The sequence below is a fragment of the Dendropsophus ebraccatus genome, chromosome 2 (assembly GCF_027789765.1).
Source record: "Dendropsophus ebraccatus isolate aDenEbr1 chromosome 2, aDenEbr1.pat, whole genome shotgun sequence".
In the NCBI taxonomy this organism is placed as follows: domain Eukaryota; kingdom Metazoa; phylum Chordata; class Amphibia; order Anura; family Hylidae; genus Dendropsophus; species Dendropsophus ebraccatus.
The window spans coordinates 211,629,606-211,644,483 of NC_091455.1; the positions used below are offsets into that span (position 1 = coordinate 211,629,606).

Sequence of the window (14,878 nt, forward strand, 5' to 3'; positions counted from 1 at the left end):
TCATTGCACCACTAGATCACCAGGAATGGACAATGCACCACTAGATCACGAGGAATGGACAATGCACCACTAGATCACCAGGAATGGACAATGCACCAGCAGATCATCAGGAATAGACAATGCACCAGCAGATCATCAGGAATGGACTATACACCAGTAGATCATCAGGAATAGACCTGTGCACCAGCAGATCATCAGGAATGGACTATACACCAGTAGATCATCAGGAATAGACAATGCACCAGCAGATCATCAGGAATAGACAATGCACCAGCAGATGATTAGGAATAGACAATGCACCAGCAGATCATCAGGAATGGACTATATACCAGTAGATCATCAGGAATAGACCTGTGCACCAGTTGATCACCAGAGATCAGTAAAGCACCACTAGATCAGGGAACGCCACTGAATCACTAGGTGGACAGTGCATAATACAGAGGTTGAGAAGCCATGGACATCCCCCAGTATAACATCAGGGCTCATGGAGAACACAAAGCTCTGACATCTGATTCCCAGGAAATACAGAGCAAAACCTCCTTCTATCAGGGATGGATTATTATCCCACTGATACGGCATAGAAAGAGGTAACGTTAACCCTTTAGGATGAACGATACATCGCTGGACTGCCTGTAACTCCACAATAAACTACTGGATCACTAGATCACCAGCTTCCCATTTCTAGGCCCCCATAGTTTACAGCCAATAGATTAGGGGTGGGGAACCTCGGCTCTGCAGCTAAAGCTTTGGCTGTCCAGACATGATGGGAGTTGTAGTTTTGCAACAACTAAAAAGCCAAGGTTCCCTACCCCTGTTATAAAGTGACGTGTTCCCTTTAAATTGCAGCCTCTGACAGTGCTCACGGGTCGGTGGAGGTTCCATCCTCTGAGATAACACGTTCTGCTTCTGTCACTTGTATTACAGAGCTCCATGACTAATGCTGCGCCCATCAGCCTGGCAAGTGTGACATAAGTGTGCGAGGACCACAATTATCTGATGTGCTGATTATGGTAGTTACTGGAACATACGCCACACTCCAGTACACTCCCTCATAGCAGTCACAATTACTGCACTTACATAGGGGGGAGTGGGATCATTTTTTCTATGACAGCAGTATATACAATAAAGCTGATATATATATATATATACTGTATATATACGGGTCATCAGAACATGGAGAACAGTTACAGCCAGCATCATGTGACACTCAATGTCCAGAGAAATGGTGGTGATTCCTCATGAATAACCCAAACCCTGACACGTCCCCTGACACGTCCCCTGACACATCCCCTGACACATCCCCTGACACGTCCCCTGACAGCTTCTCAGCATGAAAATAACAAAATCTGACATTTTATTTAGTTTATTGCTACTACAAGACCTGTTACTACGACTAATACTACTACTACTAACCATGTTACCACTATTAATACTACTACTAGCCCTGTTACTACTACTAATACTAGCCCTGTAACTAATAGCCCTGTTGCTACTACCAATACCATTACTAGCCCTGTAACTACTGTATACTACTACTTACTCTGTTACTACTACTAACACTACAACTAACCTTGCTGCTACAACTACTACTAACGCTGCTGCTGCTACTACTAACCCTTCTACTAATACTACAACTAAACCTGTTACTACAACTACTAAACCTGCTGCTGCTGCTGCTGTTACTACTCCTCTTTCTAGTAACCCTGATACTACTATTGCTAATACTAACTCTGGTACAACTCCTACTCTTATTACTCCTACTACTACTAACCCTGGTGCTACTCCTTTTACTACTACTACTATTATTATTACTACTAACCCTGGTGCCACTACTACTAATACTATTACTACTACTAACCCTGGTGCCACTACTACTAATACTATTACTACTACTAATACTATTATTATTACTACTAACCCTGGTGCCACTACTACTAATACTATTACTACTACTAACCCTGGTGCCACTACTACTAATACTATTATTATTACTACTAACCCTGGTGCCACTACTACTAATACTATTACTACTACTAACCCTGGTGCCACTACTACTAATACTATTACTACTACTAATACTATTATTATTACTACTAACCCTGGTGCCACTACTACTAATACTATTACTACTACTAACCCTGGTGCCACTACTACTAATACTATTACTACTACTAATACTATTATTATTACTACTAACCCTGGTGCCACTACTACTAATACTATTACTACTACTAACCCTGGTGCCACTACTACTAATACTATTACTACTACTAACCCTGGTGCCACTACTACTTATACTATTACTACTACTAATACTATTACTACTACTAACCCTGGTGCCACTACTACTTATACTATTACTACTACTAATACTATTACTACTACTAACCCTGGTACCACTACTACTACTACTATTATTGATACTACTAACCCTGGTGCCACTACTACTAATACTACTACTAATACTATTACTACTACTAACCCTGGTGCCACTACTACTAATACTACTACTACTAAGCCTGGTGCCACTACTACTAATACTTCTACTAATACTATTACTACTACTAACCCTGGTGCCACTACTACTACTACTACTATTATTGATACTACTAACCCTGGTGCCACTACTACTAATACTATTACTACTACTAACCCTGGTGCCACTACTACTAATACTATTACTACTACTAACCCTGGTGCCACTACTACTTATACTATTACTACTACTACTAACCCTGGTGCCACTACTACTTATACTATTACTACTACTAACCCTGGTGCCACTACTACTAATACTACTACTAATACTATTACTACTACTAACCCTGGTGCCACTACTACTTATACTATTACTACTACTAACCCTGGTGCCACTACTACTAATACTATTACTACTACTAACCCTGGTGCCACTACTACTTATACTATTACTACTACTACTAACCCTGGTGCCACTACTACTACCCCTACCCAGCTGCACACCTCCTGCTTTGTATATCACATTCTATACTGTAGTACTACTATTACTGCTACTACAACTACTAGCCCTACGCAGCCAGTAGTTTTTTCACCAGACTACCCCTTTAAAATGAATGAGAGGAGAATCAGTCCCATGTGTGGCCGCTATTATACCATCACAGCCTTCACCTTCCATCTCTTTGGGCAGCTCCTCCTTCCGTCACAGTCTTAACAAATATTCCGAGTTTTTCCAGTCCAGTGTCGGCTCCCACCCCCATGCCGATGATACTGACGCCGAGGCCTTCTTCATCTGGAAGGGAAAGTCACAGGATTAGAGATAACATTCATCCCCAGTAAGCCTCATATATCTTATACAGGCATTGCACTGGTTTCCATGATGGAGAACTTCCAGGGACTGGCCACTAGATGACGCCACATTATTGTAACACAACTCCATATGGAAGCTATGAACCGAGCCTCGTGCCAGAGATACAAGCCAATCACTCAATCTATAATCTATACTGATTAAACCAGAGGGAAAACGTACAATGCAAATAGAATAGTACACATGTAGCTGGGAACACAGTATTCTATTATGCCTGAAGAGGTGATGGGTGATTGAAACACCGGACAACCACTAGAATCTGCAGTAGTTTTATATACAGCAGCATGGCCCTGCATTTCTAGGTAGTCTATGGATGATGGCTGGAGATATATCTGCTGACTCCATAGTATTACATCAATATTATGGACAGAAGTTTCACACTGCCCCTGCTGGTGTTATGATGTGGGCAGAACACATTGCCCCCTGCTTGTGTGATGATGTGGGGAGGACACCCTTCCCCCTGCTGCTGTAAGGATGTGGGAGGGACATACTGCCCCCTGCTGGTTTGATCATGTGGGGAGGACACACTGCCCCCTGCTGCTGTAAGGATGTGGGAAGGACACACTGCCCCCTGCTGGTGTGATGATGTGGGCAGGACACACTGCCCCCTGCTTGTGTGATGATATGGGGAGGACACACTGCCCCCTGCTGGTGTGATGATGTGGAGAGCAGATACTTCCCCCTGCTGGTGTGATGATGTGGGGAGGACACACTGCCCCCTACTGGTGTGATGATGTAGAGGTCATCGCATAGGAGGGTGGTCACCTCTAGGAGTGCTATCAGGACACGTATCATCCGACGTATTTTTTTTTTCGGCGTAAAGAGCCGATTTGCGAATATTTTATTCGCAAAACGGGCGATTTGCAAATAAAATATTCGCAAATCGGCTCTTTACGCCGGAGGGGCAGAGAGGGGGTGTGGAGGGGGCGGAACGGTGGGCGCGGACCGCTCGATTTATCTTTTTTTTTTTTTTAAAGATACGCCGAAAACCTACTCCAGTCCTCAGCTGGCGTAGGTTTTCGGCCGTGCGCACCGGCTCGCACAGGATTTATGTAGAGGCAGTCCGCCTCTACATAAATCTCCATAGCGCCGGAAAGCGGGGGCATTTTTAAGTCCGGCGCAGAAAACGCCGGACTTAATAAATGTCCCCCTAAGAGCTCAGTGATATGTACAAGACATGTGTTGTCTCTCATCTATCTATCTATCTATCTATCTATCTCCTATCTATCTATCTATCTATCTCCTATCTATCTATCTATCTATCTATCTATCTATCTATCTATCTATCTATCTATCTATCTCCTATCTATCTATCTATCTTCTATCTCCTATCTATCTATCTATCTCCTATCTATCTATCTATCAATCTATCTATCTCCTATCTATCTATCTATCTATCTATCTCCTATCTATCTATCTATCTATCTATCTCCTATCTATCTATCTATCTATCTATCTATCTATCTATCTATCTCCTATCTATCTATCTATCTTCTATCTCCTATCTATCTATCTATCTTCTATCTATCTATCTATTATCTACCTATCTATCTATCTATCTATCTATCTATCTATCTCCTATCTATCTATCTATCTATCTATCTATCTATCTATCTATCTATCTATCTCCTATCTATCTATCTATCTCCTATCTATCTATCTATCTATCTATCTATCTATCTATCTCCTATCTATCTCCCTATCTATCTATCTCCTATCTATCTATCTATCTATCTATCTATCTATCTATTATCTATCTATCTATCTATCTATCTCCTATCTATCTATCTATCTCCTATCTATCTATCTATCTATCTATCTATCTATCTATCTCCTATCTATCTATCTATCTATCTATCTATCTATCTATCTATCTATCTATCTCCTATCTATCTATCTATCTATCTATCTATCTATCTATCTATCATCTCCTATTTATCTATCTATCTATCTATCTATCTCCTATCTATCTATCTATCTATCTATCTATCTATCTATCATCTCCTATCTATCTATCTATCTATCTATCTATCTATCTATCTATCTCCTATCTATCTATCTATCTATCTATCTATCTATCTCCTATCTATCTATCTATCTATCTATCTATCTATCTATCTATCTCCCTATCTATCTATCTATCTATCTATCTATCTATCTATCTATCTATCTATCTATCTCCTATCTATCTCCTATCTATCTCCTATCTATCTATCTATCATCTCCTATCTATCTATCTATCTATCTATCTATCTATCTATCTATCTCCTATCTATCTATCTCCTATCTATCTCCCTATTTATCTATCTATCTCCTATCTATCTATCTATCTATCTCCTATCTATCTATCTATCTATCTATCTATCTATCTATCTATCTCCTATCTATCTATCTATCTATCTATCTATCTATCTATCTATCTATTATCTATCTCCTATCTATCTATCTATCTCCTATCTATCTATCTTTCTATCTATCTATCTATCTATCTATCTATCTATCTATCTATCTATCTATCTATCTTTCTATCTATCTATCTATCTATCTATCTATCTATCTATCTATCTATCTATCTATCTATCTATCTCCTATCTATCACTGCACTGATCCCCGGCAGATCCTCATTGGCTGCAGCGATATGATACGTCTTTCTTTGTCCAATCAGAAGCCGCCTGGTTCTTAATTCTAACCAGCTTTTATACCCCGTACGGACGTTGTACACACTAATTTATTAGAAGGGATTATGGCACGTGCCAGCTCCAAGCCCATTACCGCTATTAACCCTTTAGCAGGCAGAGAAGGAGCAGCGTCTTCTGTGAGATCCCTGCAAGGAGATCTGATCTGCCCTGGATGATGGCTTTAATGGAAAACAGATAGTGAGCAAGTGCGATAGCTGCAGCTCCATCTCCCCAGTGTAGGGATCACCAGCTCCTCTCCTGGCCTCATCCCACCTCACTGTACAGGGAAGGTAGGGGGCTATACCTCTATCCCACCCAATCAGACTAGGCATGGGGTAGGCATATACCTGCAGACCCCAGAGACTATACATCCTGCATGGTCCTGTAGGATTGTCTTATAGCTGCACCTGCACTGCATGGCCAGCAGAGGATGCTGTGAGGCTTCCTGTAATTACAGGTAATCTGCACTCCGCTGGCGTTATTATTAGCTCACATGGCAGCGGTGACGTGCTGGAGTCGACCTGATGAAGCGTACGATCAATGGATCCACACCTGAGGCCCGGCACAAAACGCTGAAGGTCACGGGGAGAGGAGACGGCAGGCTTCAGGCCTCCTGCGAGGTGACATTACAACCTGCCGGAGGACAAGGTGTGCACAAAGGCGTGCGCAGTCATCCACCGCGAGCACTGGGACTCCTATAGGATATAGGGAGAGATTTATCAACCATGGCATAAAGTGAGACTGTCTCAGTTGCCCCGAGCAACCAATCAGATTCTACCTTTCATTTTCCAAAGAGTCTGTGAGGGATGAGAGGTGGAATCTGATTGGTTGCTAGGGGCAACTGAGCTAGTCTCACTTTACACCATGGTTGATAAATCTCCCCCATGGTATATACCAGGGGTGTAACGCTCAGGTCCGCCAGCTGCTGCAAAACTACAATTCCCATCATGCCTGGACCCACAGCTAAAGCTTTACCTACCCAGGCATGATGGGAATTGTAGTTTCACAACAGCTGTAGGCCCTGAGTGTGACACCTATGGTATATACAGTATGGAGAAGATGGAGGAGGCACAGCCGCAAACAAATGGGGATGCTGATGGGTGCTGGGCCAGCAGTGCCCCTCCATGACTCTCAGCAGAATAACCCTCATCATCCCTCATATAACTACTACTAAATTATGAAGGGCCCATCGTGGCCAGCATTTCCTATGCTTTATCAGCAGTAAGTTAAAGGGGTAGGGATTTGAAATTTTTTGTCTTCCAGTACTTATCAGCTGCTGAATGTCCTGCAGGAAGTGATGTATTCTTTCCAGTCTGACACAGTGCTCTCTGCTGCCACCTCTGTCTGTGTCAGGAACTGTCCAGAGCAGGAGAGATTTTCTATGGGGATTTGCTGCTGCTCTGGACAGTTCCTGATATGGACAGAGGTGGCAGCAGAGAGCGCTGTGTCAGACTGGAAAGGATACACCACTTCCTGCAGGGCATACAGCAGCTGGTAAGTACTGGAAGACTGGAGATTTTTAATAAAAATAGTAAAGGCCCTATTCCAACGGGCAGATGAGAGGATATCAGCACTCATTTGTTCCTCGTTCCCCGCTCGCTGCCGCCGCTATTCCGCGTGGCAGCAGCGAGCGCTTGAGTCCGGGGGTGGCCCCGGGAAGCTGCAAATTGGGCTGCCCAGGTGATCGCTAGATTGTCCGGTAAGCCCATTGAGGATAGCGGCGGTCTGCTCCCGCTGCTCCTACTCCAGGAAGCGACGGGCAACAGATCGCAGTTATGACAGTCGTTTGTCTTTTAACATGTTTGAAAGACAAACGACGCAACGATCAGCCGACATCGTTCATCGTTGCCTTCTATTCCACAGAACAATTATCGGCCATAACCGCCGATATCGGCTGAAAACGGGCGATAATCGTTACGTGGAATAGGGCCTTAAGTAAATTACAAATTACTGTCACTTTATGGCACCGCTTGATCTGAAAGAAAAATTGGGTCAACAACCCATTTTAAGGGTTGCTGCAATTTCAACAAAATTTCCGTAAATCAACAGTACAAGTAAATCCAAACTTTGTAATATATATAATCAGAGGAAATGGCTCTCAGCCTCTCTTAAATTCACCATTCACCCTGAAAAAACTACTAAACTCTGTCTTGGACCCTGAACTAGCAGATCTGTGCTTCTGACAGTAGGATATAGAGGTGAGGAGGCAGAAAAATGGGGCACTCTGAGATATAGAAAACACTGTTAACATCTCACCTCAGAGCTGGATTTAGAGTATATACTGCTCAGTACTGCTCTGTAATGTTCCCCATGCTGCTGCAGCTTCTAAGCTTGTGACTTAGAGATATAGAAGAGCAGCATCTCCTCTCTTGTGAGGGTGTGCTATAGAGATATAGGGGAGCAGGATTTCCTCCTCTAGGGTGTGCTATAGAGATATAGGGGAGCAGCATCCTTTCTCTTCTGAGGGTGTGTTATAGAGATATAGGGGAGCAGGGTCCTCTCTTCTGAGGGTGTGCTATAGAGATATAGGGGAGCAGGATCTCTCTTCTGAGGGTGTGCTATAGAGATATAGGGGAGCAGGATCTCCTCTCTTCTGATGGTGTGCTACTGTATAGAGATATAGGGGGCAGGATCTCCTCTCTTCTGAGGGTGTGCTATAGAGATACAGGGGAGCAGGATCTCCTCCTCTGAGGGTGTGCTATAGAGGTATAAGGGAGCAGGATCTCCTCTTCTGAGGGTGTGCTATAGATATATAGGGGAGCAGCATCTCCTCTCTTCTGAGGGTGTGCTATAGAGATATAGGGGAGCAGGATCCTCTCTCCTGAGGGTGTGCTATAGAGATATATGGGAGCAGCATCTCCTCTCTTCTGAGGGTGTGCTATAGAGATATAGGGGAGCGGTATCCTCTCTTCTGAGGGTGTGCTATAGAGATATATGGGAGCAGGATCCTCTCTTCTGAGGGTGTGCTATAGAGATATAGGGGAGCAGGATCCTCTCCTCCTCTGAGGGTATGCTATAGAGATATAGGGGAGCAGGATCTCCTCTCTTCTGAGGGTGTGCTATAGAGATATAGGGTAGCAGGATCTCCTCCTCTGAGGGTGTGCTATAGATATATAGGGGAGCAGCATCTCCTCTCTTCTGAGGGTGTGCTATAGAGATATAGGGGAGCAGGATCCTCTCTCCTGAGGGTGTGCTATAGAGATATATGGGAGCAGCATCTCCTCTCTTCTGAGGGTGTGCTATAGAGATATAGGGGAGCAGGATCCTCTCTTCTGAGGGTGTGCTATAGAGATATATGGGAGCAGGATCCTCTCTTCTGAGGGTGTGCTATAGAGATATAGGGGAGCAGGATCCTCTCCTCCTCTGAGGGTGTGCTATAGAGATATAGGGGAGCAGGATCCTCTCTTCTGAGGGTGTGCTATAGATATATAGGGTAGCAGGATCTCCTCCTCTGAGGGTGTGCTATAGAGATATATGGGAGCAGGATCTTCTCTCTTCTGAGGGTGTGCTATAGAGATATAGGGGGGCAGGATCTCCTCTCTTCTGAGGGTGTGCTATAGAGATATAGGGGGGCAGGATCTCCTCTCTTCTGAGGGTGTGCTATAGAGATATAGGGGAGCAGGATGCTCTCTTCTGAGGGTGTGCTATAGAGATATATGGGAGCAGGATCTCCTCTCCTACGGATGTGTTATAGAGATACATGGGTATACGTGTAGGTTGCTATACATCAGGTATTACACAGTCCAATCACTGTATGACAGTGTCCCACTTGCCGTTCTCACCGCGGGGTTAATGAGGCTATCTGTTACACGGCTGCGATCTGATACCTGGCGCGGTGTACGGCCATGACACCTCTCTCATTAGAACAAGCTGCTTCCATTCCCCACGGAAACATCCGATTAATTTTCAATTAGCGTGACGAAAACCTTACCTTTCTCCAGATCCACCGGGAATAGATCCAGCTTCTCCACTCGCTTCTCCAGCTCATACTCAGCCGAAGCCGCCACCGGGTCCACCTCATCGTTCCGCCTGTCGTAATCTTCATTAGAATAAGTGTTAAACACCTGTGTAAAAAAAAAAAAACGAGATAAGATGCAAAATATGGCGAACCACAAATCCCAGCATGCACTGACAGTCACAGGATGATGGATCACAGGAGCCAATGAGCCACAGGTTACGTGTTACTACATGAGCGTCATAGTACAACGTGTCTATCTATCTCCTTTCTATCTCCTATCTATCTATCTATCTCCTATCTATCTATCTATCTCCTATCTATCCCCTATCCATCTCCTATCTATCTATCTATCTATCTATCTCCTATCTATCTATCTATCTATTTATCTATCTATCTATCTATCTATCTCCTATCTATCTATCTATCTATCTATCTATCTCCTATATATCTATCTATCTATCTATCAATCTCCTATCTATCTATCTCCTATCTATCTATCTATCTATCTATCTATCTATCTATCTATCTATCTATCTATCTCCCTCCTATCTATCTATCTATCTCCCTCCTATCTATCTATCTATCTATCTATCTATCTATCTATCTATCTATCTATCTATCTCCTATCTATCTATCTATCTATCTATCTATCTATCTATCTATCTATCTATCTATCTCCTATCTATCTATCTATCTATCTATCTATCTATCTATCTCCTATCTATCTATCTTATGTTCCTATATGGGGTCTTTAGATAGAGGTTTCTTTCCTGGGATTTGTCCTGAGTGTCAGATGGCGTCTTATAAAAAGCTCAGATAAAGCTTCTGCCAAATATTAATATTCATTTATAGCAGCAGCGGCCTAGGGGAGACATCGTATTAGGTAGAAGACAAGACGAGCTATGATGAAATGCCAGGGTAATGGCCGTCTACTAAATCTAATAGTTACTGTCATCACACGCCATGACAGCTCCACCATAAACACAGCCCCTGCCAGCTCCAACATAAATATATAGCCCCCTACACTGTATATGGGGGAGCTGTGGCTGACACTATATATAAGGGAGCTGTGGCTGGCACTGTATATAGGGGAGCTGTGTCTGACACTGTATATGGGGGAGCTGTGTCTGACACTGTATATGGGGGAGCTGTGGCTGACACTGTATATGAGGGAGCTGTCGCTGACACTGTATATGGGGGAGCTGTGGCTGACACTATATATGGGGGAGCTGTGGCTGACACTATATATAAGGGAGCTGTGGCTGGCACTGTATATAGGGGAGCTGTGTCTGACACTGTATATGGGGGAGCTGTGTCTGACACTGTATATGGGGGAGCTGTGGCTGACACTGTATATGAGGGAGCTGTCGCTGACACTGTATATGGGGGAGCTGTGGCTGACACTATATATGGGGGAGCTGTGGCTGGCACTGTATATGAGGGAGCTGTCGCTGACACTGTATATGGGGGAGCTGTAGCTGACACTGTATATGGGGGAGCTGTGGCTGACACTATAAATGGGGGAGCTGTAGCTGACACTATATATGGGGGAGCTGTGGCTGACACTGTATATGGGGGAGCTGTGGCTGACACTGTATATGGGGGAGTTGTGGCTGACACTATATATGGGGGAGCTGTGGCTGACACTATATATGGGGGAGCTGTATCTGACACTGTATATGGGGGAGCTGTGGCTGACACTATATATGGGGGAGCTGTGTCTGACACTATATATGGGGGAGCTGTATCTGACACTATATATGGGGGAGCTGTGGCTGACACTATATATGGTAGAGCTGTGGCTGTAACTATATATGGGGGAGCTGTAGCTGGCACTGTATATGGGGGAGCTGTGGCTGACACTATATATGGGGGAGCTGTAGCTGGCACTATATATGGGGGAGCTGTGGCTGACACTATATATGTGGGGGCTGTGGCTTACACTATATATGGGGGAGCTGTGGCTGACACTGTATATGGGGGAGCTGTGGCTGACACTATATATGGGGGAGCTGTGGCTGACACTATATATGGGGGAGCTGTGGCTGACACTATATATGGGGGAGCTGTGGCTGACACTATATATGGGGGAGCTGTGGCTGACACTATATATGGGGGAGCTGTGGCTGACACTATATATGGGGGAGCTGTGGCTGACACTATATATGGGGGAGCTGTGGCTGACACTATATATGGGGGAGCTGTGGCTGACACTGTATATGGGGGAGCTGTAGCTGACACTGTATATGGGGGAGCTGTAGCTGACACTGTATATGGGGGAGCTGTGGCTGACACTGTATATGGGGAGCTGTGGCTGACACTATATATGGGGGAGCTGTGGCTGACACTATATATGGGGGAGCTGTGGCTGACACTGTATATGGGGGAGCTGTGGCTGAAACTGTATATGGGGGAGCTGTGACCTCTGGCAGAGGATTTCTCCCCTCTCACACAAATATGGCTGCCACCAGTGTTTATGGGCAGGAAGGTCGGACGGCTATGACTCTGGAGGAAGCTTTTGCACACGTACAGAACAGGATTCTTTGGCCGTCAGTCACCGTTACGGTTCCTGGACGCAGCTTAAAGCGACATTGGAAATGTATGATGAAATGAAGCCGAGGCATTTAGGCCGTTATTTGCCTGATACACCGCCCAAGCAATATAACGGCTCGTAATAAAGTTCTGTGAAGTCGGCTGCCGGTAACCCGACCCAATCCTCCGCACCCTGACACAGTGACCTCATCACCTCGGATCAGATCACTACGCCTCGTACTGAGGTCGGAGGGTTGTTGCGTCTTCTTCGCTGCCTAACCTCCCCGCAGGTATGTGGGGGAATATTTCCAGAGATTGATCTGATCCTCCGAGCGTAAACAGATGGAAAAATAACAAAAACATCCAACAGTGCCAGGAAATTGTTGAGACTTTGCATAATTTACCTTAAAATGCACATAAAAAGCAGCGCAAACGTTCATAGTAATGTACAAATCCACCAGATACGACGATTCCCGACATCACAACAGAGATCAGTACAAATGTAATCATTGTGGCTCCATGCTGCCACCACTAGGGGGGGTGATCTGTATACAGCTGTATACAAGACCCAAACAAGAAGTATATACAGATCGGCCCTACTGTAGTGATATAAGGCAGTAAAACATAATCATTATAGCAGATTCCGCTTTGATATCTAGTACACAGCCACCAAATTGGTGAATATGGGAACAACCACCTGGAAATCTGAATGGAGGGTCCATCCACACCCATCTAGACAGCACTAAACCGGCTGCAGATAGATGATCGAATTCTGTAACTGGAAGACAGCTCTTCCGTCCCTTCCACAAAAATGCATTAGGCGTTGCAGGAATCTTGCTGATGCCGGCACTAGTACAAGCACGTAGGGATGTGACGCCTGTATACTGGGCACCATGTACTCTCCATACTGGATGTGAAAATGCTAACGCAATAAGAATCAGAGAATTCTGGTAAAACAGCATGAAAGTCAGATATAATGCAGCTTTTGAGTGCATAGGTTTGCATAATGCCGATACATGACGGTAAACAGGTCAGACGTCTATAGTAGGCAGGCTCACAGATACGCTGTGACACTATCTGGCTACTCGCCAGGTCTCGGGAAGGCGACGGGTTCCGGAATAATTAATCTGACGTTACTATCGCTGCCGTGAACTTTTCACTTGGCTTTGTCATGACCTAAATACCATTTAGTCCTTCACTTATCATCTTTGTACTATGGTGCCATGTACACTGATGGTGGTCACCCGTCATCATTGTCTCCATCAATGTCATAGACATTTGGAAGAGAGTTTGAAGAGATTCCAAGGAAGAAAAAACACAGGGGTGAAGGTAGAGGACTGGTGTCAAAAAATGCAACAAATTGCTGGAGTGGAGGCAATATGGGTGCATAGTTGCAGTACTTACCTCACCCTATTCCTGCATTTTTTCACCACTGGAAACTGCGAAGAGTGCTACGTCCGATAGTGGTACCATGGAGTGAAGAGACCCTTAAAGAGGTTGTCGGGGAAAAAATGAATAGTTGGCCAAGCTGTTGGGGGTGCAGAGGACATGTCAGTAATGTTTACTTACCTCTCCTGTTTCCTCCGCCGCTGCCAGATCCCGGGACACCTGTTCTGTTGCCTGTGTTTTCATAACGTACAATGATGTCCTGCTTCCATTGTAAATGGCCACTCAACATTGACTCTATACTGAGCGGCAATTTCCTATGGGAACGGGACGTCATCAGATGTGCTTAAACCACACAACAGTGCAGAGAGGGTGACCAAGGATCAGTCAGTGCCGGTGGGGGTGGGGGGGAATGGGACAGGTAAGTATACATTACTGACATGTTCTCTGCAACCTTGCCAAGTATATATATTTCCCAGACAATGTCTTTAAAGATTTTGGAGATTGCTGTCACTACCCAGGGAATAAGTCAGCACTAGGGATGAGTGCAACTGGAGCATGCTCGAGTCTGATCGCTCAGCATTTGATTACCGATGGCTAAAGAAGTTGGATTCAGCCCTAGGGAGTCCTGGAAAACATGGATACAGCCATAAACCTAAGGTCAGTATTCAAATGCCGAACGATCGAACTTGAGCATGCGCGACTTGCACTCATCTCTAGTGTGTTTATCTCTAGTCGGCACTACTTGAGTCTCTGTGGGGTAGCAATATGCATCACATAACCAGGATGTTACCCAGTGCTATACATGTCATTTTAAAGGGGTTGTCTCATTACAGACAAGAATGGAGACCAAGTCCCATTGGTGGAGATACAACTGTGGTGACCTCCAACCATCCCTAGACATTGGCAGTAGGAAACCTTCATGCCACCTTGTCTCCTGTCTGCTCTACTTCAAGGCTTTACAGTCATCCATCAACTATT

At 44.5% G+C, this 14,878-nt stretch overlaps 1 protein-coding gene across 5 annotated transcripts in view; it reads right to left on the reverse strand.

The window, feature by feature from the left end:
• Positions 1-14,878, reverse strand: part of PPP1R9A (protein phosphatase 1 regulatory subunit 9A) — a 145,032-nt gene that overhangs the window by 51,054 nt on the left and 79,100 nt on the right. For all 5 annotated transcript variants that reach the window (XM_069959403.1, XM_069959406.1, XM_069959404.1 and 2 more), the window contains exons 3-4: positions 9,953-10,085; positions 3,148-3,268 (exon numbers count right to left, since the gene is read on the reverse strand). In XM_069959403.1, the coding sequence (XP_069815504.1) occupies positions 3,148-3,268; positions 9,953-10,085 (254 nt within the window). The remainder of the gene's footprint in view (positions 1-3,147; positions 3,269-9,952; positions 10,086-14,878) is intronic.